Genomic DNA, 26,482 nt, shown 5'->3' with positions numbered 1-26,482 from the left:
CCCTGAGGACAGAGGGCTATAGCAGCTATGTAGCTATGTAGCTTCAGTTAACATTTTTGGGGGCTTGGCTTGGGCCGGAGGAAACCCAAGCAACAGGAGGCCAACCGGACTGGTGGGAACCTGTGAAACATCAGACCCGGTGAAGTCCAACAGAATTCGGAGCAGCTGAGCTGGGGTTAGCGGTAGCTACATTTGTGCTAACTCCTAGCTGCCTTCACATGGGGTTCATGTCGAGTTGACTTACATTTTTTTATTTAATCCAAACAATCAAACATAGTTGCAGTTGATAATGTTTGGATACATTATTTGTAGGGTTTCTTTTTATTTTATTTTTTCTTCTACATTTGTGTTTCTTATACATATTTTAAAGACTCTATATCAGGGGTGCCCAACCAGTCGATCGCGATCGACCGGTCGATCGCGGTGAGATTCCCAGTCGATCGCGATATGTGTCTAAAAATAGAACAACAATATTCTGTTTTATCGTTAATGTCCTATAACATAATCTTCCTGTGCCAGAATAATGCACTTGAACGCATCAAAGCTTTGTGATTGGCCGGCGTTGTCCGTGTCAACAGGAGTGCCAGTCCGCACACACACAAGACCGCAATTATGGCAGAAGCAAAAAAGCCCAACATATATAATTTTCACTCCGAGTGGGAGGATGATTATTTTGTATCTATTCCAATTCAAAGTCCATCTGTCTCATCTGCAATGCGAGCGTGGCTTTATCGAAGAAGGGTAATTTAGGAGCGGCATTTACGACGGAATTCCCTTCTAATTCTGCCCTACGCTCCCAAAAGGGGAGGGGCCTGAAAGGACAGCTAAATGCACAGCAGTCCATTTTCACCAGGCCCAACAACAAGAGCAAGGCTGCTACCATGGCATCTTATCGTGTCAGTCACGTTCTTGCGAAACACATGAAGTCTTTCCAGGCTGAAATGACTGAGGGGGCTGTTCAAAAATCCTAGGGGGCGACTTTTTTTTCACAACAACGAAAAAATACTGGCAATGTAATGAATTGACACACCAAGTTTTTTTCATTCTCACTGCTCTACAATCTCTTTGCTTCTTTATTTGTATTCCGGATTGACCCCTCTCATTCTGTTCTTTTCCTCTGATCTTTAATAATAGATAGTACATTATTAGATGCCTGCACTTTGTTAATCACGTTATCAGACTAACATTGATTTCCTCAATTTATAAATGGACAGGCTCTGTAATTATACCATAACCTTTTCTCCTCTATCCCTTAACTCGTCTTCCTATACAGATTTATTTACTTACTATCTACTATAGTCATGTCAGGACTAAAGACAAATTAATCTGGTTGATTTTTTATTTTCAGGATTGAATGTTCAAACCAAGACCTAAAACCTGGCATTCCATAAGAAAGTGACTAATATATAAACCAAATGTAATATTGGATCAAATACTACACCAAATGGACAGACACAGATTAAAAATCCGTCACTAGATGTCGCTCATTGTACCAATACGGTTTATATAATAACATATTATTATTATAGTAAAAGGGCTCGCTTTGGCAAAAACCTGATCCATACAGGCAGCCCTAAATAATAACAGGTAAGCATCATGTGTGGTGCTATCTGTAGTTGTCTTATTTTTTGTCGATTTCATCTTGTTTTCACAGAGCTGTGGAAATGAATTTCCCCCTGGGGACAATAAATCTAATCTAAACTAATTTAATATTCAATCCCACACTTGGCGATTGAGAACATACATTCGTAATTTACCTCGTTTAAATCACTTTTGTTCTAATACTATGGATTTAGTTGACACTACTAGCCGACTTTCTTTTGTCCAATATTTTGCGGGAAGGTACATTGAATTAGAAGCTTCTTATTATACATCCATGGGTAGAAGAAGTAGAGGTAGAAGAAGTAGAGGGAGAGGAAGAAGAAGTAGAGGAAGAAGAAGAAGTAGAGGTAGAAGAAGAAGAAGTAGAGGTAGAAGAAAAAGAAGTAGAGGTAGAAGAAGAAGAAGTAGAGGTAGAAGAAGAAGAAGTATTAGAAAAAGAAATACACTAACGCTACAAACAGGCACAACACTGTTACTCTGTTTTTACTGACATGTAACATTTTATTTCACCTTGCTCTATATTTTTTAACGCACATTCCGAAAATGGGGACTTTGCCCGGAAAACAGGGACGTTTTGGTCCCCCATCCGACTGTGTTTACAGCTAAGCACACATGCTAACATTAATTAAGACTACAAGCTCACTTGGGGTTGAGGCTTGTTTACACGTTGCTTGACTGCCTGCCCACATATCTGATCTAAATATAGTAACGTGTGTTGGGGAAAATAATTATTTAAAGTTATTTAATAATTGTGACATTTATTTAACTTTACGATGGCTGAATGATGCTCAAAGTGAGGGGGCAAATAAAACAACTTAGGGGGCAATGCCCCCTTTTGCCCCCTCGTGGCGCCAGGCCCGAGTCTTTCAAAGACGGCGAAGTTGTGAAAGAAGCATTCCTGGAGGCTGCCGACGCGCTTTTTGGGGACAGTAAAAATAACAGTAGCATTTCAACAGGTTTTTGATATAATAAAAACTCAAGTTAGATACCGTTATTAATCAGCTGTCAATTTTAGTTTGTTTGAACTTATTCATTATAATTATTGTACAAAATGGTATAAGATAAAGGTTATAGTCTATTATCAATTCAGGTTAAGTTAAGAAACTAGTGTTGCTTGCATCCTATTTTAAAAGGCATTTATTTGTATACTCTACTAAATGCAACAAAAAAAGGGTTTGATTCTATTAATTTTGTCTTTTTTATTGCACTTTGGCAGCAGATTCCTGTGTAGCTTCAGATCTGAGTTGTCTTATTAGTAAGCCTAATTTATACTTTTGTAGCAACACTACTCAGTTTTACACAAGTAGAAGTGTGTATTTACCTGGTAGTAGGCTGTCAGTAATGGCTACGCCTGGACGCTTGGACTGGTAGATCTCGGCAGACTGGCAACTTTAAAAGTAGCTCTCGGTTCAAAAAAGGTTGGGCACCCCTGCTCTATATCAAAGTATTTCCACAATTCACAATTCAATTTAACTTACATTACAAATATGCTACAAAGTTCCTTAAGGCAAAAGAAAATTACCCACATTTTAATGAAAATGTAGTTTTAATTGAGGGGCTAGACTAACCAATTTTAGCATTATTTTATTTACTTCACTTATCTCAAACCAACTGATTTGTTACTATCCCAACTTTCTAGAAAAAAAATGATAAAGCATGTAGCTATGATTTTATTATAAATTAATCACGGTCAGAGTGCAAGTAAATAGCATGTCCTGCTTGTATGCTTTTAACATTTCTGAAGGATTGTCATAAATATTTAAATGATATGCCATTACAGTTTAATTCAATCAATCAATCAATGTTTATTTATATAGCCCAATATCACAAATGTTACATTTGTCTCAGTGGTCTTCACATTTTGTACAGAATATCAGTATGACAATACGACACCCTCTGTCCTTAGACCCTCTGTCCTTAGACCCTCTGTCCTTAGACCCTCACATCGTACAAGGAAAAACTTCCAGAGAAAACCCACAGTTTAAAGGGGAACATGGGAGAAACCTCAGGGAGAGCAACAGAGGAGGGATCCCTCTCCCAGGACGGACAGACGAGCAATAGATGCCGTGTGTAAATTGAAAAGATAATACATTTGCAACATAGGTAGCCCAAATGTTTGGAAATGCATGTGTGTATAATAGGAAGATGAAAAATAATTGGCAAGTTAATAAAGGCAGACCTCAAGTCTATGGATCATTGCATCATTTTTGCTGCTATGAAAATACCAAGCCTGTGTTAGTTTGCCAACATATATTAAAGATTATTTAAAAATTGAACAAGAGAAGGTTAATGTTTAGTGTTGTCATTAAAGATAAACAGTTAAATACACTGTAGAGTCAACTCAAGTTCTGAGTTGACCAAAGTCCTCATACCAAAATGACATCAAATGTTGTGTCAGTGACCGAGAAACAACACCCAATGCCCATTATAGGTTTACAACAAGTAGTAGGCTGGTGGGTCTAAAGTTGCTTACTTCTGCATCATATGTCACTATATTCAAATACAGGGTTTTGTAATTATTTATTTAAAAAGGGACAATTCACGTAAATTAGCAGAAGTACTTTGAACCCAACATGTAAATATGCTAAGGCTCATTTTAATCTGCAGTCCCTTGCCAGTTGATGGCATTAAAGGAAACATACAAGAGCACATAAGCACAGAAAAAACACATGAGCACAAACTGAAGCACATATTTAAGCCCATATGCCCAATTAATTGCCTTTGTTTAAAAAAAAAAAAAATGAAATATACAGATTTTCCATGATGGATTTGGTTTAATGCTTTAAAAAAAATAAACTTTATTGAAATACAGGTTCAACAACAATATAAAAAAAGGCACATCCAATCCATGTTTATATATTGAAATTAAACTGAGGACATTATACAATATATATATATATTTTTAAAAAAAAGTAATTCTGGAATGTAGGTGTTTGTAAGGCTGTAGAGCTTTTTTAATTTAGAAATATTTAATAGTGCTTTAAATAATCATTTAAATGATGAGTACAGCTGACTTAAAGTACTTTTGAATCATCTTTTGAATCATCTTTATAATAATCGAGGCCCTTCAGCATGAAGTTTTATGATGCCAGTGTAATGGAAATGATCATTATCAGTGAATTGAATGCTATGATGTTATATTTAACATATAAATAATACAATTCTGTAAGCCTTACATGTCGAGAGACAGTAGGTCTCAGCGCTCAGGAAGGTGATCAGTCACTAGGTGTCATGTGACCACACAGTGGGGGACCAGTGATCTGGTCATGGGTCTCTTGTACTCTGATAGGGGCATGGGTCAGTTATCTCATGACTAAGCATGTATTCATTGTAACTGTATAAAAGCTCTCTCTTCAGTTTGAGTAGTTGCACTTGACTGTGGAGACGTTGCTCTTCATGTTGTTTGCCTCTTTTGCAAAAGATTAAAGAACTAGAAAGACATCTCTTTCACTAGTTAATATCAATCATTTCCACCACACCAGTTTACTGAATTACAGCACAAACACAACTTGTGCTAGTCAGGTGGCTGCGTGTGACCTCCTGAAGGAGAATGTTGGATTTGGTAGACAAATATCCATGGAAAGCTGAAAGGCTGTGTGTTTGTTGACGAGTCCAGCTGGCATGGAGATATGCTATCAATGCAAATGGTCCTCCAACATTGATGGCATAAACACCGCCCTGAAAACACACACACTTTCCAGCTTAAACCAGTCTTTCTGACACATGCACTCACTTTGACTTTATTTCTGATGTGAGCCTCATAGATATGGAGTACGGACGATTTTCTGTTTGCTAAGTGCGGCTATTTTTGACGTGTTAGGCATTTGCTTTCTGTATGACTGCGAGTCTAAACCAAGGTAAGAGCTTTTTATGAATGTATTATGTTATTTGTTAGAAGATGAGATCGGCACAGAGGCCAGAAAAAAAGTATAACACTGTATTTTAGACTGTAAAATTGCTAATACCAAGGTCCCATTCAAATTTTAACCGATACTACAATCGTTCCTTGAAATGTGTAAATAGAAGTTTGGTCTGATGTAACAACCAATCCTTGAACCCATCCTCAGAGTGTTCTTTAGTCTAAAAAGTCACTTTTGTTTGATTCCACGGGCTCTCCTTGTTGTTGCAATAAGCCTTTTAGAAAGTCACATTTAAACGCTTTACCATTCAGAGTAAAAATACTCATGTTGTTCTTGCAATGAATCATAAGGAACAGATAATGTTATCAGAAAGTTTACTCTTTCACAGGCCACATGTTTACCTTTATTTTTTGATATTGTAAAGTTGGACTGAATGGAGATTTCTCGACTTACATGAATAGGGGACTGCTGCGAAGAATACGAGGGGATTTGAAAAAAAGTTCAGCGCAGGAGGTGTGAAAACAGTTGTATCTGTCTGGAAACTTCATCTTCAAACATTTCATGTGTTGGATGATGAATTATTTTCAGACTTTATCAAAAATATAAAAGATTGGAATGCTACTTTTGGGATCTTTACCTCCCTTAACATATTTCACACTTACAAGAATTTACATTGTAAGATACCAACATATTAGTTTCCATTATTATGACCACATGTTTAATACTTATAATGGTAACAACATTAATGTGTTCCTGTTCCATAGCTACCCACTGCTCCTAATAAGATGGGTTAAATGCACAGTCTAAATGTCACTGTGTGTGGTGCTGTGTACAAGTGAGACAATTTAAAAAAGATACCTTAAGTAACCTCCATTTACCAAAATAGTTTTTTATAGATGCATTTATAGTTCTGGTCCCACTCATATTTGCACCCGCCATTGTGCAAGTGTACACTGAAAAAACTGAAACGTTGACTAATGAATGACATTTCATTAGGTTGGTTGAACCAATAATATTAAGTTATTTTTTTATTTAAATGTAATATTATTGTTTTTAACTAACCTAATATAATTATGTGAAATCTGTTGACATTATACAGTTAATCAACTTCAAGTCAACTTTCCAGTTTACAATTGTATATATATGGTCCGCAGTTATATAACCAGCGTGTAATAATGGCGAAAAGGCAGCCATATCCTAACCCAACATGAAAATGAGGTGGGCATCACCTGTACCGCATTAACAGGCCCCCGACCACACAGGTGACCTCCAGCCTCTGATGTTGGCAGTGCACTGTTACAGGAAGCAGGCAAAACCATCGACTCTGTTTGCATTCATAGTCCAAATTCAAAGTCATGCAAACAAGCCTGAGAAGCTGAAACGCAAGCCAAAAAGCTGATCGCTGATGATAAGAGTGACAAGCAAGTTTTAATACAACCATGTTAATGATCGGATTATACACCAATACGTCAGAAATGTTCCTTTAAACTTAAAGGAACGGCTTACATTGTGTAATTTGGAGACTGTGGAGTAGTGTGCATATCTTTGGATCAGGGGAGCACTGGTTCAATCCCCACTGCAGTCAGCATGTCATTGTGTCCCTGGGCAAGGCGCTTCACCCCAACTGCTCCTGACAGAAAAGTGAATAAGTGTCATGTAATATATTGTGTATATATTTAGATTGCTGGAGATTTATTTGATTTGTATTGCTTTTTCCAGGCCGTATTAGTCATTGTATTTATTTCACAAGATCATAACTTTAAGGATGGCAATTGTTCTTTTACTACAATGTTTCTGAAATTGTATGTTTTAAATATGCAAATTAGGCACCTTCTAACTAAATGTGCATACATATTCTGAAAAGAAATTGAAAAATTGGATATAGAAAAAGTAAAAGTGTTTTACGTAGGGAACTACTTTTAATCACTCCATAAATAAATAAAAACATACAGTCGACAGGTAATTAAATAAAAAGCAAATGCATTTTTGCCCTATTTTTATGACACAAATACATCAATCAGGCTATGAATTACATATGAACTCATTAAAAACCTTCAGAATATAGATTGGAATGAAAAATGTAAAGATTGGTGTGTTCTGTCAGTGCTACTGGAGTAGGGGTTTCTCACTATGTGGAGAATAATTAAACAGCCCATATTGTTAGATTTTATAAATTGTTGGACTTCTCAAGTTGATTACTTCCATTAAAACATTTGTTCTGAATGACAAGTTTTCTGTAATTTTCAGTTTCAATGTGTTAATAATGCATTGTCCAATGCAAACTATTTGAATGTTTGATGAATCTACAGACACAAATATATAAAATGAGTAAACTAATCACCTAAATGTGTATTTTGTTTTCGTTCCACCGTTAGCTGATTAGCATATATTAGAATTTAGCACTATAGCTAAAGAGCCACATGTTTTCCTAGAAGTTGTCGAAGATCCAAAAAGAGCTATTCTGTACGTCTTACATTCTGAGGGTAGAAACTAATGGATGTCCAAATGTAAACGTTATTTTGGCATTAAAAAATGTTTTGCCTGAAGAAGGCCTTAGAGAAAAAACTTAGTGCGTCACCAAAAATAAAAGGAATCGTCCTCAGGGGAACATGAAAAGCATTGTTTGATGTCTATGGTACAATGTTTAAAATAAGATCATACACAGGTCCTGATTAAAGACTTGTGGATGTACAATTTGTTACAACAGTTCAAACTCATTAATAATCAGTGATCATTATGATAATAAAGATAAGATAAACTTTTTCCCCATTGTTCCCCACAAGGAAAATCAGGAATAAGAAATAGAGTTTTGTGCTACATCAAATATTTTATTGACTTTAATATGTTTGTGTTGTTCCTGTATACATTTTAACTGTCTTTAATTGCTGCTTATGTCGTTATACTTGTCTTTTTTTCTATACCAGAGGGACAATGAGTTCCAGGGCTTGTCTTTTTCTGATTGGAGCTGTGTACCTCTACGCTCAGGTAAAAATGCATCGTATTTTAATATGATATACATTTTCTGGCCAGCACTCAAACTAAGATTTCAAGGGTTTAATGTCATATACACAACTAAGTGTAGTTGAGCTGGGTCACAGGTTCCTCAACAGTGCATTATAGATATATACAAGACATAATACAAACATCCGGTTGGCTTTCTTCCTGAGCCGCTGGAAGTAAAGGTCCTCCATGGATGGCAGCTCCGTCCTGGTGATTCACCACCCTCTGTAGAGTCTTACGGTTGAGGGTGGTGCAGCTGCCGTACCAGGCCGTGATGCAGCCAGTCAGGATGCTCTCTATGGAGCACCTGTAGAAGGTCAGGATCCTCTCTATGGTGCCCCTGTAGGTCAGGATCCTCTCTATGGTGCACCTGTAGAAGGTCAGGATCCTCTCTATGGTGCACCTGTAGGAGGTCAGGACCCTCTCTATGGTGCACCTGTAGAAGGTCAGGATCCTCTCTATGGTGCACCTGTAGAAGGTCAGGATCCTCTCTATGGTGCACCTGTAGAAGGTCAGGATCTTTTCTATGGTGCCCCTGTAGGTCAGGATCCTCTCTATGGTGCACCTGTAGAAGGTCAGGATCCTCTCTATGGTGCACCTGTAGGAGGTCAGGACCCTCTCTATGGTGCACCTATAGAAGGTCAGGATCCTCTCTATGGTGCACCTGTAGGTCAGGATGCTCTCTATGGTGCACCTGTAGGAGGTCAGGACCCTCTCTATGGTGCACCTGTAGAAGGTCAGGATGCTCTCTATGGTGCACCTGTAGAAGGTCAGGATCCTCTCTATGGAGCACCTGTAGAAGGTCAGGATGCTCTCTATGGTGCACCTGTAGAAGGTCAGGATCCTCTCTATGGTGCACCTGTAGGAGGTCAGGATCCTCTCTATGGTGCACATGTAGAAGGTCAGAATGCTCTCTATGGTGCACCTGTAGAAGGTCAGGATCCTCTCTATGGAGCACCTGTAGAAGGTCAGGATGCTCTCTATGGTGCACCTGTAGAAGGTCAGGATCCTCTCTATGGTGCACCTGTAGGAGGTCAGGATCCTCTCTATGGAGCACCTGTAGAAGGTCAGGATGCTCTCTATGGAGCACCTGTAGGAGGTCAGGACCCTCTCTATGGAGCACCTGTAGAAGGTCAGGATGCTCTCTATGGAGCACCTGTAGAAGGTCAGGATGCTCTCTATGGAGCACCTGTAGAAGGTCAGGATGCTCTCTATGGAGCACCTGTAGAAGGTCAGGATGCTCTCTATGGAGCACCTGTAGAAGGTCAGGATGCTCTCTATGGAGCACCTGTAGAAGGTCAGGATGCTCTCTATGGAGCACCTGTAGAAGGTCAGGATGCTCTCTATGGTGCACCTGTAGAAGGTCAGGATGCTCTCTATGGAGCACCTGTAGAAGGTCAGGATGCTCTCTATGGAGCACCTGTAGGAGGTCAGGATGCTCTCTATGGAGCACCTGTAGAAGGTCAGGATTCTCTATGGAGCACCTGTAGAAGGTCAGGATGCTCTCTATGGAGCACCTGTAGGAGGTCAGGATCCTCTCTATGGAGCACCTGTAGAAGGTCAGGATGCTCTCTATGGAGCACCTGTAGGAGGTCAGGATGCTGTCTATGGTGCACCTGTAGGAGGTCAGGATGCTCTCTATGGAGCACCTGTAGGAGGTCAGGATCCTCTCTATGGAGCACCTGTAGGAGGTCAGGATCCTCTCTATGGTGCACCTGTAGAAGGTCAGGATGCTCTCTATGGTGCACCTGTAGAAGGTCAGGATGCTCTCTATGGAGCACCTGTAGGAGGTCAGGATCCTCTCTATGGTGCACCTGTAGAAGGTCAGGATCCTCTCTATGGAGCACCTGTAGGAGGTCAGGATGCTCTCTATGGAGCACCTGTAGAAGGTCAGGATGCTCTCTATGGAGCACCTGTAGAAGGTCAGGATGCTCTCTATGGTGCACCTGTAGGAGGTCAGGATGCTCTCTATGGAGCACCTGTAGGAGGTCAGGATGCTCTCTATGGAGCACCTGTAGAAGGTCAGGATGCTCTCTATGGAGCACCTGTAGGAGGTCAGGATGCTCTCTATGGAGCACCTGTAGAAGGTCAGGATGATGTATGGAGCACCTGTAGAAGGTCAGGATGCTCTCTATGGAGCACCTGTAGAAGGTCAGGATGCTGTATGGAGCACCTGTAGAAGGTCAGGATGCTCTCTATGGTGCACCTGTAGAAGGTCAGGATGCTGTATGGAGCACCTGTAGGAGGTCAGGATCCTCTCTATGGAGCACCTGTAGAAGGTCAGGATACTCTCTATGGTGCACCTGTAGGAGGTCAGGACCCTGTCTATGGAGCACCTGTAGAAGGTCAGGATCCTCTCTATGGTGCACCTGTAGAAGGTCAGGATCCTCTCTAAGGTGCACCTGTAGAAGTTGCAGAGTATCCTGGAGTCCATGTTGAACCTCCTCAGCCTGCGGAGGAAGAAGAGCCGCTGTCGAGCTGTTTTGGTGATGGTGGTGGTGTGAAGAATCCATGTCAGGTCCTCAGTGATGAGTCCATGTCGGATCCTCAGTGATGAGTCCATGTCAGGTCCTCAGTGATGAGTCCATGTCAGGTCCTCAGTGATGTGGACACCGAGGAACCTGAAGCTGCTGACTAAGTTCATCATGATGACATTTGTAGTTATTATATTTTAACTGATTTTGATATCAATAGCGAAGAGTGCTGCATGTATAAATGACAAACACTTCCAATAACAAAAATCAACTTTGAGTATAAATCTGTGTTATTTAGCATGTTTAGAGACGTTTTATTTTGACAAAAAGACTAATTCTGTTTTCGCCCATTTTTCCATTGCAGGTCATCGTAGCAGGTGAGTTTATTATCTACATAACAACCTGCCATAAAGGAGATTCAGTAAAATACCTGGATAAACGTAAACATATTGGGCCAGGATTAAAGAACTGGGCTGAGGCCAAAGAGTATTTTTTGATTGGTAGGTTTGCTAACTAAGCCCTGAGGAAGTGGGGCGGCCATTGAAGCAAATACTTCTTCCCATTGATATACATTCGGAAAGAAACGCCTATAAAACAGCGTACACTTGTTTAAGTTATATATACTACCCAATACGAACCCTTTTATAGCTGTTATTTAAATGATTAGGGTTACAAGTTATGAAATGTGTTTTGTTGCACACAGCTGGGACCGGAGCGCTTGTTTTCATTGGGGGATTATAAAGTTGGCCAACTGTCAGGCAGTTAGTCTGTTTCATAATTGTGTGTTTTTTGTCAGTATACTGTATTTGAAATGACTATAGTTACGTTAGCTAGCTAGCTAGCTAACAGCAGATCTGCAATAATATCTGAAGGAATCATATGATAATATTATTAAAATAAGCCAATAAAACTTACATTTGAGGTACATTTCCAGTGACAGTCGGCCAACTTTCTAATCCTCAAGCACATCAACAAGTGCTTCGGTCCCAGCAGTGTGCATCACTCTGTGTTTTGAGCTTCTGGCAGCATTTTTTGTTGTTGTTGTTGTTGTAGCGTGTTATATTTGCATTTTGCGTTTCATTTATGCAGCGCTTTAAGTAAACGCTGCGCGTGTGTTGTCATGTTGGTGAAGACTTTCTTCATTTGCATGTGTTTTGGCACATTTGTGTTTTTATATTTGCACTGTTTTGAAAGTTCAGCCCGTTGTCCACCGTAATAAATCTGCAGCTTATTAAAATATTGCATGTTGCTCTAGAATATGTCTCCACTGCTGAGCTGACGGTGGCAAGTAATGTCACACTGGAGGCCAACAGCATCCTGTTGGCTTTGAATAATGCAGAAGTGCAAGTGAACGCAACAACAGTGACCCTCTCAAGATGTGAAGTGGTGACAGGTATGAAGCTCGTTCCTCTTTCTTTAATTATTATTCCAAACGGTTCTTCTTTTAGACAGTGAATGGGACATTTCAATAACATATTTTCAAGTGCTTACTCAAGGTGAATTCAGGAGAAATCTACATAAGTAAATTGATAAAGTTAGTAAAATATACACTTAAATATGTATTTTGGATGTTTTCCTTTCAAGACAGATTTGTAAATTCAAACAAAAATGTGTTTTGTGGCCAGAAACACAATTTTCAAATTATTTGTTAATGTTGCTCCATGTCTGCTATATTTGTGCTAAAATGCACATCTTCATTATGTATATATTCTTACTTTTAAGTTATTTTCTATTTTGAGATGTTTATATTTTATGTTTATGTCTGTTTATTCAGTAGTCCTTTTTCATTTTCACATTGTGCGCAATGCCTTGTTTACATGCTGCTGTGACCAAAACGTTTCCCAAATGGGATCAATAAAGTATATTTGATCATATCTTACACACATCTGAAGGCAGTGAAGGAGAGAAAAACAAATTGGTTCCAAATTGAAACATTGTCAGTGCAATTGGAAGATTTGGCAATGAGTGTGAAAAAGTGAAACAAATCAATGACTGGGAAATGGAATCTAACTATGTTAGGGTTTTGAAAAGCCAGTAACCTGCCATTATAAAACTGGTATTGATGAGCATGCCCTTTATTTTTGTAAAATTAGGTTGATGTAAAATGATGGATTACCTCTCTGTAAAAAGTGCTGGTTCAATGAGGCAAACGTTGCAAAAGTGGAGCAAAGTGCAAGAAATACCATGTAGCCATGCAGCTGAATATAAGTAACTAAATATGATAATGAATTCTTCATCTGATTGTTTTGATCTTTAATCCTGATCAAAACGGATTTGCATTTATTATTTAGAAAAAAACAATAGATATCATCAGCGAATACACTTCTATAAAATGATATATTGATGAGACCACATTTTCTTTCACCAATGTATTATCTCTCAGGATGTCTTTTACTAAGAGATAACACAGATGAGATGTTTTCTTTTATAGAAATACTTTTTAGGACTTAAATGATTTGTAATTGGGCTTTTCTTTTTAGAGTGCCTGATTATTGGAGATGTAACCTCTTGCAACTGCTCCACCGGGTACATATGGAGCAACCCAGTGTGCTACAACTACAACTGTTGTAGGGAAACGACTTGCTCTCAGAACGTGTCCGACAGCACGCCACTCTGCATCCCCAAAGTCAATGGTAAGAGAGTGCTGTTGACAAACTGACTTAATGGAATAAGGGTCACTGTAGAGTGTTCTTTCACACTAGTGTGTTTCTAGATTGTGTTAACGCTCTTTCATTTTTGTTCCATATGGACAAATATGCATGTTGATATCACAAAATGTTCCTTTTTGCAATTCTCACAGTTCACATCAATGGATCAGTGAGATGGAATACTCCCGAAATATGGGGGAGCAATAAGGAAACTCAGGTAAAAACTTGTCAGACATATCTCGCTCTTATCACAAATGTATACATTCTTCAAAATGTTTGTCACTGTAATACATCATTAAAATATAAATAATATAATGTTCTTTCTTTTTAAAGCTTAGAGCTGCATTTGATGTGCTGAATGGCTTTGTGTACCTGAATGTAACTGGTAAAAGGTATTTTACTTTGCAAATACTTTAAGTGTCTTTTACTTTTTATGAAATTAAGGAAAATTATTTTTGTATTAATGTGTGTTACCTTTTACCTTACCAAAGTTTAAATCAGCCTATTTCTTTTTGCTAAATCAACTAACCAGTACAAACATTAGAAAAGTCCTTATTTAAACTATTAGGTGCTAAAAGATGTAAAACAGCCTAAAAACTGAATCCAGATTAATTTCGCTCTCCATTCGTTTAACTGAGCCGAGACCGGTCATGACCCTGCAGGAAAATGCACACTCTATGAGCCCAGGCCCCGGTATTTGTATACGAGTCAGGCCATTTTGGCTTCATACGCACTGAGCAAAATGAATAGGAATGAACGTGTCCCGCCTTTCATGCAATATCAAATTATTTGTATACATCCAGGGTCAGCCTAGCTAACTCACTGCTACTGCTAATGGCAGTACAGTTGGTACACTAGCTGTTTTGTCCAAGCCCTCAGGAAGAGCACTGGGCCAAAAATACATTTTCACATTGACTTATATTGGGAAAGAGTCGTCTGTTCATTCAATTGAAATTCGAAAGTGTTATTGTCATATGAACAAAAGCTACAGTGTAGAACTGGCAATGAAATTCTTATGACCCGAGCTCCTCCAACAATGCAACATATATAATAAAATACTAAAATTTAAATTGTGCTAGAAGTCTGTATACAATTAAATAGAATATGATATAAACAAGAACAGAATGTGAAATTAAATATTGTACATTAAGACAAAATTAAATACGGTTTATTGCGGTGATAACTATTTAGATAAATAAAGTTAATCAGCATATGATAATTTTAACTAAATAAACTACCCAGTACGAACACTTTTGTAGCCCTTATTTGAATCATTAGCATCTAAAAGTTGTATAAAGCGCTAAAAGCCAAACCCAGGGTTATCTTCCCTCACCTTTCATTTGACTCTGAGAAGAGGGCAGGAGATCGGAGGCGGGGCTTACAGAAAACTCAAGTGAGCATGCTCCATGGGCCCACCATAGGTGCCTTTTGAAATCTACAGTACACGCGCTCCATTTTGAGCTTCATGCGCCACTGAGCATCCAACGCTATATCCAGTTCCCTTTATACATCCATGGTTTTGTCAAAAATCATTCCTGCAGTCAAGTTTGCGTGTATAAATTGAGGTCAAATCAAGTCAATCTTTTATTTAAATAGCCTCATATCAAATTTGGCTCAGTGAGCTCTACAATCTCTACAGTCTATCACACAGCATCCTCAGTTCTTGGACCCTCACAGCTCATAAGGAAAAACGCCCCCAAATAAACCTTTGAAATGTGCCTTGTATTCTTTCCGCACCTTAGCATTTCAGTTGCAAATATCACATTTATCTGATCAGAAACAGACATTTTCTTAATAACCAATGATCTTTCACTGATCTTTTCCAAATCAGGATCGAAGGTGAGTTTACAGTTGTTGACTTTGAGGCAAATGTCAGCGTAAGATGTTCGACTCCAAAACTTCAAGGTGTTGTGGATGAAGCACAAACGAATTTGAATGCGGACATTTCTGTTGACACTGTAGGTCAGTATGTATGTTTGTTTTGTCATTCATTTATATCATGTTTACTCTGAAACAATATTGCTCAACTACTTAAAGTGCGTGCTCTTGATCGATGAATATCTGTTCAACTGTTTATTGATTATTTTAACTATACCATAATGATTAGATAATTTGTTAACTTTTAGAGGTATACTTTAATTTTCTCAAATGGCTAAGTGATGCTATCTGCAAAAGCAAGTCAATATCCATATATCCCCTTGTTAAAAGGCCAACATTTGAAGAGGATATACTGTAAACATATTTACAGCATGGTACAAAAACAGGTGTTGGACACTCCACCTAAGAGGCACATATTTTAGATTAGTTTGAAGTTAGGCCAACATGGCAATGGCTTCACTTCAGAAAGCTATGGGTGACGGATCAGCAACTATTTATATACTGTATATTCAATTACATTTATGCAGAAGGACAAGAAGGCTGCTTTTCAGTAAGAAAATTAAAACCATGGTTACCTCAAGTCTCTGTAAATCAATAACCTTATCGTAGGAAAGGAGTATGATTACTGGAGAAAGAAACCATATTAAAATCGTGACCTGATCATTTATTTGATGTAACCTAGAACTGTCAATGTTAAGATGCTTGTGTTTAATATAGAAACCTTAGTCGATTAAAAAATAATTAACGCAATACAATCACATCGCTAAGTTTGACCAAATAAGTGAGTTTTGAGAGATTTTTTGAATTAATGCCAATTATTCAGAAATCATGTTATCACTGATCACTGTTGTACATGTCCCCTATTTCCCTACATGTTCCCTGGTACTGTCCTTTTGTACTGTTTTTAAAACTTAAAAGAATGTTTTATGATTTGGTAAGGTGTCCTTGGGTGCTTTGAAAGACACCTCTCAACACACAGACATGTTTTTATGTGGCTGATGGCTCCATACCAGTCTTGGATACACAGACTGTAGGGACTCACACCCCAATGTCCTGCCATTGGAAGGTTGTACCTCATACTTCCAACCTAATCATAACTACTATATTGCTATGTATTTGTATTTCCTTCTTCACACAGGAATGGTCGCGATAAACTCCCTAGGGAAAGTGTGCTATCAGTCTGTGCAAGTGATGACCTGCACATTTGTGGAGACAAATATTAAGATGGACAGTAATGGCTGGAACTTTTTTGGGAAGTTTGGCGAACGCTTCTGGCTCAACAACGGCACTGTGGCGAAAGTTAATCCTGCCTGTAACTCATCGGGGTTTTGTGCTCAACTCACACTTCAAAATGTGACAGGCATCTGGTCAGGCAAGTAAACAGCTGGGAGTTTCTCTCCCACACACTCCCCCACTGTCTGAAACGCCTGCATTGGACTCCTTTGTTTACTTCCTTGGCATAATGACATCACTATGTAACACTTGCACTTCTCTTGGCTAGCGCTCCAACACATTGTACGTGATATGCTAAGGGTCAGGACATTTCCGACACATCTCTAAGAGGTTGATCGATCACAACAGAGCCAGCCAGCTAACCAATCAGAGGGTGAAAAGAGGTGCTTCAGCACAGGCAGTATGAGAAAAATAAAGAGCTTTTTGAATATTAAAGGTCTCCTATCATGCAAAAGCAACGGCCCTATAAGAAACGTCGCTATCAGAAACAATTTGTGACGTGCTTTGGACGTAATATGGTCTTTGTTTACATTAGCAAGCATCGCTAACAGTCAGAGCTAACCTGTACTGGAGAGAGTATGTAAAAAAGCAGGATATAAAAAAGGTACTCACCCACCTTGTTGTAAACCCACAAGAGAAAAAGCATTTGAGCTCCATACTGTTACAGAAATAACCCTTGATGTGGAATTGAACATGATATGGCGTTTAATCATGGCAGCATTTAGCTGTATCTGGGTAGAATTATCCTGCTTGAGTATGCAAAAGCTCCCCGTCCTTTTAAAAAAATGTTTTCAATCTTTATATATTTGTAAAGCTACAGACCCAGAATCAGCACTTCTCTAACAGGGCTGAAATAGAGGGGTATGACGCATGGCTAGAATGGGTGATCTGTTTGGTATTTTGAGCAAAACACATCAGAGACATGTTTTTATATATCTGAGACCTATAATATATGCCTAAAAATAGTATATTAGGAGATCTCTAAAGCAAGGAGACATGTCACAGTGGAAGCACAAAATACCCCAAAAATCTGCATAATATGTCCTCTTCAAACATGAGGCTGAATCTACATGACAATAGTCCGAAGGGGCATGTATTGTTTGGTTCTGACTGGAAGTTATACTGGATCATTATAAATGAACCTCAAATCAATGTGCAGATTGTCTGGTCATTTTCCATCACGGCATCTCAAGCCTTGAATGTGAGACAGCTACCTATACCTCTTTCTCTTCTGTTATTCTACAAACACAATTTGCCAGAGGGTGGTCATCCTACTCCCAGGGTCCTATGTTCCCCATATAAAACACATCGTGAGAACTAAGGATCCAATGTTCTTCAGCTCTTTATAGTACATTAAGGGAAGCTGAAAAAGACAACCCAGTTCTGTGATTAATTAATATGACATGGGCTATTGTGACAACTTGTCAAAGGGGGTTTTCTGTCCCCAGGCACTGCTGTAGGGCTCTTAATATAATAGGCCTATACTTAAGTGAACGTATCAAATGGTTAGGCTCCTTGAAGCACAGTATTATATACATGTATATGCAAAATCTGGTTTCGGCTCTCATTCCATTTCAAATGTCAATGTAGGTTGTTTGCGGTTTAAAAAAGGGAACATTTCCTCTTGGCTGTGGCTCAGGAGGTAGCGCTGTTGTCAACCAATCAAAAGGTCAATAGTTTGATCCCCAGCCCCTGCAGTCAAACTGTCAGTGTGTCCTTGGGCAAGATAACTAACCCCAAAACGAGCTAGCCATATTTAGTGTAGTAAATGTAGCCCCACCTTGAGCCCCTACAGTAAAGTGATATACTTACAGATTACTGCATTAGTGCTCACAATCTAATGTTGTCATAATAGTATCAGTATCAGAGGACAGTTCTCTGAAGAGACACTACTTCTACTATTAATACTTTGTATTAGCCCTCCTGTCGTGTTAGTTCCCCCCCCCCTTACTTTGGTGTTCCCGATCAAATTTGACCACCACATTGTTTTAACTGCTCTTACATTAACACTAACACCTTTAATCATCACAACATTTTATTAAATACCCTTTTAAGCTGTAAACAATGTCTCAGAATACTGGTTTACCTGAATCACTGCAAGAAGAGACACTGAATATGTATTCCAAAATGTATATTTTGTTGATTTGTGGGTGTGTACTATCTGATGAATGTACGTAATCTAGGCTTACCCATTGATTTCCTATGGTGGTCATTGTTGACCAGGAACATCATAGGTGAAACAAAGTTGACTAAACCACATACAAATTCAATGAAAGTGGTAATATGCCATTTTATATGTTCAAATCTTCTGTGGAGGATATCATAAGGCCATGAGGCAATCAAATGTAAAGCACAACATTTATGATTGATGAGAGTAGTAAATCGGTCAGATTTGACCCAAACACGACAGCATGGTTAAGTTGTTTATTTTCAGCCTGCTGTTGACTTGTTCCCTGCAGGTAGATACGAGTGTGAATTCAAGAAAGGGTCAGTCCGGCACACTGCCAGCACAGAACTGAGTGTTGCACTCCTGCCTGACGTGATCACCCTGAAGATTAATCCTCTGACGGTGGACTGTACGGCAGATGCAAACACTAAGGAGGTGACGGTGACGGTCACTGCCAATGCCACCATCTCAGACACCGTCAGCACAGAGACATTTGGAGTTTCGTGCAACTACAACAGAGTAAAGAAACCACTTGTCGCCACATGTAAGGCAAACCTTCAGTATCTCTCAAAACTAGCTGTCCTATTTTCCTCTGGTTTGTTCTAGCATTACACACTAATGTAATTGATTACATCTACACAATTAACATTCACAATAGTTCTGAAAAAGGCTTTCATTTCCACAAACCACAAACTTAACCCTGAAACTAATATTACTCTTTATTTTACAGCTGTTGGACGAACCCATGTTTATAATGTAACTATCAGTTGCGAGAAATCAACAGAGCCACATACTATCAAAGTCACTTTTAAGAACTCAATGGAACAAAACAAAAATGCAACAGTGGATGTTCCAGTAATTTATGGTAACTGATCATATTGAATCTGTTATTTGAGACCTAATTTATGGTATAATATGTATGTTCATAATATATTATTTTGTTTTTTTTATTATGTATTTCCAATGTCTCTTACTTTAACTAATGATGTCCTATATTTTTCTTCTAGAGGGTGAACAGTTTTGCAAGGAAGAGACGGATAGTGTGCCTTGGCCAAACACCCCAGATGGAAACACAGTGATTAGTGATGAATGTGCCTTGGGCAGGGTGGGCTATAAGTCCCGCACTTGCAGAGGCACTCAATGGGACGATGTGTTCTCCTACTGCGTTAATGCAGAGCTGAACAAAGTTCTAAATGATGCAGACGTGAGTGTGGCTTTACAGCTGGAACCCTAAAAGTTATATCCGATGTTTTTCTGTCAAAAATTACTTATACTCGGGGGAAGTTTTCGAGTAAGTTGATATTGGCTTTTATAGATGTTTGGAACAAAACTTTGACGAGACAAAGGTAATCTTCCAAAAACATTGTTTTATAATGTTCTACCTGCTTACAAGATCATAACATGTTACATAAGTTGCATGGCTTCATCAAAATCATTTTGAATGCCATTAATACAAATGCCAACCACATTTGGCGAACGTTTTTAAACTTGAGGAATAGCGTATTTTTTAACATAAGGTACCATGCATAATTGTAACGACTGAATGAACACCAGTAGAGGACTCAATAGCACGACTCAGGGACAGAGGCTGAGGTTGCAAAAACGTCTTTATAGATTAAATGCAGAGGTTCGGTACACGGGAGATCAGTCAGTAAGGCAACCAAAACAGACGAGGCAGGGAACAGAGTCAGGACACGAAGCTGGGTCAGGTACACGTGGAATAGATTACTACTAGGAATAAACACTGCTGGATTGCTAGGAATAACTAAGACGAACTGGCCGCAGACTCAGGCGCTGTTTACACGGGAACGAAACGGGTTGTATCTGCCCGTTCGTTCACACGAGGCCGCAACGGAACTGCGTAAACGGACCCCTCAAACGATAACGGGTCCCAAGGTGGATAGATCTGCGGACGGAACGGTCTGGGGGGTAAAACATGGATGTATAATAAGAGGGGTAAAACGGCTCAGTGTGTATGCCCTATACGCCATGGGCCCGCCTCTCCCCACCTCTCCTGCTCTCCCCCGTGCCAACAACAACAACAACTGTATATTATTATATAGAGACGTTATTAATTTGTTTTAAAGCTCAATAAATAACAAAGAAGACCTCTGACCGGCACTTTTCTAATTTTGTCCGGAAGATTTAAACTTTAACGGACATGTTGACCGGCGGAAAAAAATTCTAACAGAAACTCTACCGCACGGTTCCCTCGTCCCTTGGAAGATGGTGGGTGAACAGAAGACTTTTTTTATATCGAATTCGATTCATTTTCGTTTCCGTTCCCATGTAAATGGGGCCTAAATAGACAGGGGGAGGGATGATAATGGGGCACAGGTGAGGCTAATTAGGGATGGGAAGCAGGGGGAGTTCAATCAAGGGCAGGAAATGCTGACACTGAAATGAGAGAAACAAAATAGAAACAGGAATAATAACAAAAACATCAACATGCTGGCTAGGACCTTACAATAATTGTTTTAAAAGTATGACAAGAAGTGACTGACTGCTTCAGAGATTACTGCAATGGAGGCCAATTTTTGACAGGAATCTGAGATAAATTAATGTTTCTAGCTAGCTCATTTAAAAAAAATTGTAATGATGCTAGCTCTAAATATCCTCTAACTCGAGTACATTTATATAATGTTGAAACAAATATGTTGACATATTTTTGTGCTTTGCAACAATGTCATTGTTTTTGGGATTTCATTTGTGTGTACATCGTTTCATTGAGATCCTTGTTTAATTTTGTTTCTAGAACTTTGCGAAGGGACTAGGGGCCACCCAGGAGATGGCCTTGAAGATTTTTTCAGGACTTTTTAACAGCTCTACATCCGACCCTAATTCCATTGACTCTACGGCCGACGTTAGCGCTTCCATCAATGTTCTAAATTCGATGTCGAAGGCATCAGAGTTCATTGTCTTGGAAGACAGTGTCCTTCCTGTAAGCCCCCGTTGATAATTATTACTTTGCTTACTGAAATACATGTGGATTTTTAAGCCTATATGGCTCATTTTTGCACTGAATAATGCATAATGCATAATGTGAGGTGGACAAATCATATCACAGTAAAGTAGGGATTGGATTTCGATCAGCTTTATTAATCGCTGACACTAGTCCATATAATTATGAGTAGATCAGAAGCCATAGAAAGTTTTGAACTGTTTTATTTGAGCTTATACTGATAAGTTATATATAAGTTATACTGATCAATTAGTTACAATGTGAACGCCGAACATCCCAAGATAAAATGTCCCTTTTTTAATCTTCTGTTTCAGAAATTTGTTCATGCTGCAAGCAATATGTTGAACAACAACTGGTCTGGTGTCAACAAATCTATTGTTCAGAATATGTCATCAAAATATCTTAAGTCTGTGGAAGATCTGGTGAGGAATATTAAGGTCAACCAAAGCAACGGAGTGAACCGTACAAATCTAGAGCTCAGATTCTGTTCAGATGACTGCAATATGACTGTGTTTGACATTGACGTTAATATGAACAAGACCAACGGAACAGTGAAAGCTGTTGCTGTGAAAAATCTAATGCATAGATTAAAAAACAACATCGACGATTCGAAGCCTGACAGCATCTTAGTATCGGTCACAATGGAGGGGAATAGTTCATCCCCAGAAATTAGACTGGTGTTCCCCCAGGAGAATCTGAGTCGCAAAAAACGTATGTGTGTTTTCTGGCACACCTGGGAGAACAAATGGTCAGAAGCAGGATGCAGCGCGAAAACTATTCAGGGAAATAGCACAGTTTGTGAATGCAACCACCTGACTTCATTCTCTGTCATGATGTCCAAGAGTGATACACCGGCTAGTGATACACCGGCCCTGGTTATGATTACAAATGTCGGCCTGGGTGTGTCCGTCTGCTCCCTGCTGATCTTCCTCATCGTTGAGTATCTAGTGTGGTCGGCTGTGGTCAAATCCAACCTTTCACATTTCCGTCACACAGCTATAGTGAACATTGCTGTGTTCCTCTTGCTCGGTAACTGTAGTTTCTTGGCTTCCAGCTTTCCCGAGAGTCTCAGTGACAACTGGTGCCTAATTTTGACAATATGCAAGCACCTGTTTTATTTGGCCATGTTCAACTGGATGATGTGCATGAGTGTCATGCTTGTCCACCAGCTCATCTTCGTCTTCACCCCCCTGAGGAAAAGAGTCTTCATGTTCTTCTCCGGCATCGTTGGCTATGTTTTCCCAATCTTCATAGTGGGATCAAGCTATACGTATTGCAAATACACCAAAAAGCACTACTATGAAAAGAAAAGTTGCTGGCTAGTTTATGACAGAGTCTTGGAGGGTTCCATTCATGCTTTCCTCCTTCCTGTGGGAATTGTTATTTTGACAAATCTGTTTTCCATGGTGGTCGTCATTCTTACTCTAGTGAAATCCAATGTCCCTGAGGGCAGCAAGGCAGACGACAAGGAGACAGCCAAAAGCATCCTCAAAGTGGTGGTCTTTCTAACGCCTGTCTTTGGACTAACATGGATTATTGGCTTTGCTATGCTCATGTTGGAGAAAGACAGTCCCGTGCATATGATAGCCACTTACAGTTTTACCATCCTCAATTCCTTCCAGGTAATTTGAAAGCATTCCACACACAAAACAAACTGTTGAAATTTGTGAGGCATCAATCCAACTTTTTTCCAATAGGTCCAAACTGGTAACAATACCAATTTCCAACCTGATACTAGTGTACCCTTTTTCCTAAATGTTACCTCTTTTAATCTGTACACATTTATTGGGACGTCTAAAGTTTTGAGATTTTCCACTTTGGAAGTTAAAAAATAAGTTGCATAAAGGCTATTTTCTTCTTGAGGGAGATGTGTCAAATCTGATTAAAATTAATTATTTTTCACCCACTCCTCAACTTCAAGTCACCTTAGCCTCTCATCATACGCACAAAATGTGCTATTCAATACCACAATATAATTTCAACAAGAATGTCTGCCAAAACGTCACACGATTTAAATTCACTACATTTGTTTTCTTGCAGGGCCTATTCATTTTGATTACAGGTGTTTTTGCAGAGCAGAAGGTAGGTTTGCCAACTTGTCTCTCATTCCCTTTCAGCGTCAATATATAAATAGATTTTTTTAAATCTCCCTTATGTCTTGTGGTTGTAGTAGAGCATTCTTCCTGGGCCATAGAAAGCCTGGGTTTGATTAATGGGTCCCAAAAGTTGCCAATAATTATGTTGTTCAGTATTTATTTTAAAGCTATTTGTTTTTATACAGGTTCGAGAAGAAATGATAAAGCTCATAATGGTAAGTCAACCAATGAAGTATCCAGAATGACAACCTAAAGTAATATTGACATTCATCATAGCTGGTTTTGTTCTACCTGCAGGCAAAGTCAAAAGGAAAAAGTGAGAGCATGAAGAATTTGACCTCAACCACCTACACAAGAGACAAATGAGGACCGAGGTCAGTGCTAGATCACGTGATTAGTTGTTGCATTTTAACCTGTGTCCATGCATTTGCTACATCTTCATTGACACACATTCAAAAAGCATTACATTTGAACCAAATTGTCATATTAAAAATACTTACCTTCTGCACTTATCAAAGCAGTAAATAAGTTAACAACTCAAACCAAAAGACCGCTCCTTAAAGTCATAAATCAAAGTATTAGACTTGCTACTTTGATCTGAGTAGTTGTTAAGCCCCGAGCCTGTTTTTCAGGTCTCAGGCTCGAAAATGACATTCCCAGAACAAATGACCATATCTTCCCTTCTAAAAGGGTTAAATTAATAGTCTTTTTTCTCAAAGCAAGGATACATCTGTGAGTTGGATGTAGAAGTGTCAGAATATAGATGTTTTTATTTTAAAGTAAATTCCGATTGAACACAGTAAAAAATTTAAATTATAGTGTCCGTCCAAAAAAAAAATTACTTATAGTGAAAACCACCCTTGAATGATGGGATGGTAGACTAAAAGCTTTAGGAATCCAAAGTACAACATATAATAAGTACCCTGTATCAGGATTGATGCAAAACAAGTGAAATTTGACCTTTTTAGAGAGGTTTAGCAACAAAAAAACACTTCTGGGGTCATTTGACCTATCTCTGGCCCCCCTTGGTCGATTTTGATGATTGACACCTCTTTTGAACCGTTAGAGCCAATAGAATCGAGGGGAACTCCCACATACACACACACGTTACCAAATAAGGAGTGAGAGTGACGCGTAGCCAAAATCGGAAGCTGCGATAACTCTAGTGGCATTAGCAGCTAACTTTTATTCTCCAATTGTTACATACAAATTGAATTATGGATTATAAATAATGTTTTCAAAGTGACAGACACATTGGATTAACCTATGGATTAACCCTCAGCAGCGTTTTTATCGTTGTAATGCCATTGAACACGACTTTTGATTAGAATAACAGCTAAGGTGAGACAATGTCCCGTTTGTGCTCTGTAATGCTAAGTGTTGTGATGTCTGTGTTTGCTTCCCCTGTCGCGAGTTCTGATCGCTCAGTTTCGTGAAAAAACACCCCGCGACTGAGGGGGCTCTTGGGCTTAACAGGTCTGATCACTGACGTTATTATAAATAGGTCATCCTTGGGATATATGGCTGCTGCCTTATAGAATAGAATATTAAAACCTGTGGTTGGATGTTTATCTGTTTTTAGTTTTTACTTCAATCAAATAACCAAATGTTCTCTATCGGCTTTAGTTTGGCACATTTTGAATGTGAAAATCTATGAATACTCTTAACACTTGTCCATATCTACATTTCAGATTGCAGACACGGAAACAGCAACTCTTGGATGCAGCTCCTCCGATACTGCTTTGTGTATAGATAGTTACAGAACTATAGAGTAATGTTCAAAAACTAGCTTTATTTTATTTTTATTTGATAGCACTGAACATTATTATTATTTGTAGCTCTTACACTTATGGTTAACATCCATGAAATCATATTCTGCTCCAGGAAAGAATTTAAGATAAGAATATAGCTAATGCATACATTTTGATGCCATTTTATATTTTAAGGGTAAAGTTGATACAGACTATTTCCATTCGTTTTTATGTGCCAAAGAAGTTAAATACATTACACTTTATAGCTTTAAGGGGAAGCTTGTATATCTTGATGTTCTGCATTCTGTACAAGGAGTTTGAGCTGACTGTATATAGGATATTGTTTGGTTTTCTAGGAGCCCTATGATTATTAGGGGTTTTCCCTTTCCTGTAGTGTGTTATATAGGCTTTAGCGCATGTAAATGGTCTACAAAGGCTAAAATCCCTGTGTTCCCTCCTGACATTCATCCCCTCTGCCTGAAACGCCATTGGACTCCTTCATTGGCTAGCACTCCAACACATGATGGGCTAAGGGGCGGCTCTAAGCGTTTCACCTATCACAACAGATAGAACAGACTGGGCTCTGGTTTCAGACAGAGGGTGAACAGAAGAGGCACAACTTATACATATGAACCTGGAAATGAGCATGATAGGGCCCCTTTAACAAGTTTGGCATGGTTTGATAATTTTGCTTGAATTTGTATATGTACATTACTTGATTTAAACTATAACCTGTGTGTCTAACCAGTGTATGTATCCAAAAATATGTATTGAAATAAAGACAAGAAATATAATGTATTTTATTGTTATC

At 38.9% G+C, this 26,482-nt stretch overlaps 1 protein-coding gene across 3 annotated transcripts; it reads left to right on the top strand.

The window, feature by feature from the left end:
* The first annotated feature begins 4,987 nt into the window (after positions 1 to 4,987).
* adgrf3b (adhesion G protein-coupled receptor F3b) lies at positions 4,988 to 26,465 on the top strand. Of its 3 annotated transcripts, XM_034228736.1 has the most exons (18): positions 4,988 to 5,459; positions 8,387 to 8,447; positions 11,301 to 11,313; positions 12,192 to 12,329; positions 13,417 to 13,569; positions 13,737 to 13,801; positions 13,918 to 13,976; positions 15,416 to 15,546; positions 16,601 to 16,834; positions 19,155 to 19,406; positions 19,593 to 19,727; positions 19,870 to 20,066; positions 21,618 to 21,803; positions 22,139 to 23,446; positions 23,865 to 23,906; positions 24,106 to 24,135; positions 24,218 to 24,294; positions 25,612 to 26,465. In XM_034228736.1, the coding sequence occupies exons 2-17, from the start codon at positions 8,394 to 8,396 to the stop codon at positions 24,284 to 24,286; spliced, it is 3,066 nt and encodes a 1,021-aa protein (XP_034084627.1). In that variant the 5' UTR covers positions 4,988 to 5,459; positions 8,387 to 8,393; the 3' UTR covers positions 24,287 to 24,294; positions 25,612 to 26,465. The 3 variants fall into 3 exon arrangements, with proteins under 3 accessions (XP_034084627.1, XP_034084628.1, XP_034084629.1); XM_034228737.1 differs by lacking the exon at positions 22,139 to 23,446; XM_034228738.1 differs by lacking the exons at positions 21,618 to 21,803; positions 22,139 to 23,446.
* Positions 26,466 to 26,482: the final 17 nt, after the last annotated feature.

This window comes from Gymnodraco acuticeps, unplaced genomic scaffold (genome assembly GCF_902827175.1).
Source record: "Gymnodraco acuticeps unplaced genomic scaffold, fGymAcu1.1, whole genome shotgun sequence".
Taxonomy (NCBI): Eukaryota; Metazoa; Chordata; class Actinopteri; order Perciformes; family Bathydraconidae; genus Gymnodraco; species Gymnodraco acuticeps.
Note: the sequence above shows the minus strand (reverse complement) of the source record. Positions and strands in the feature narration are given on the sequence as shown.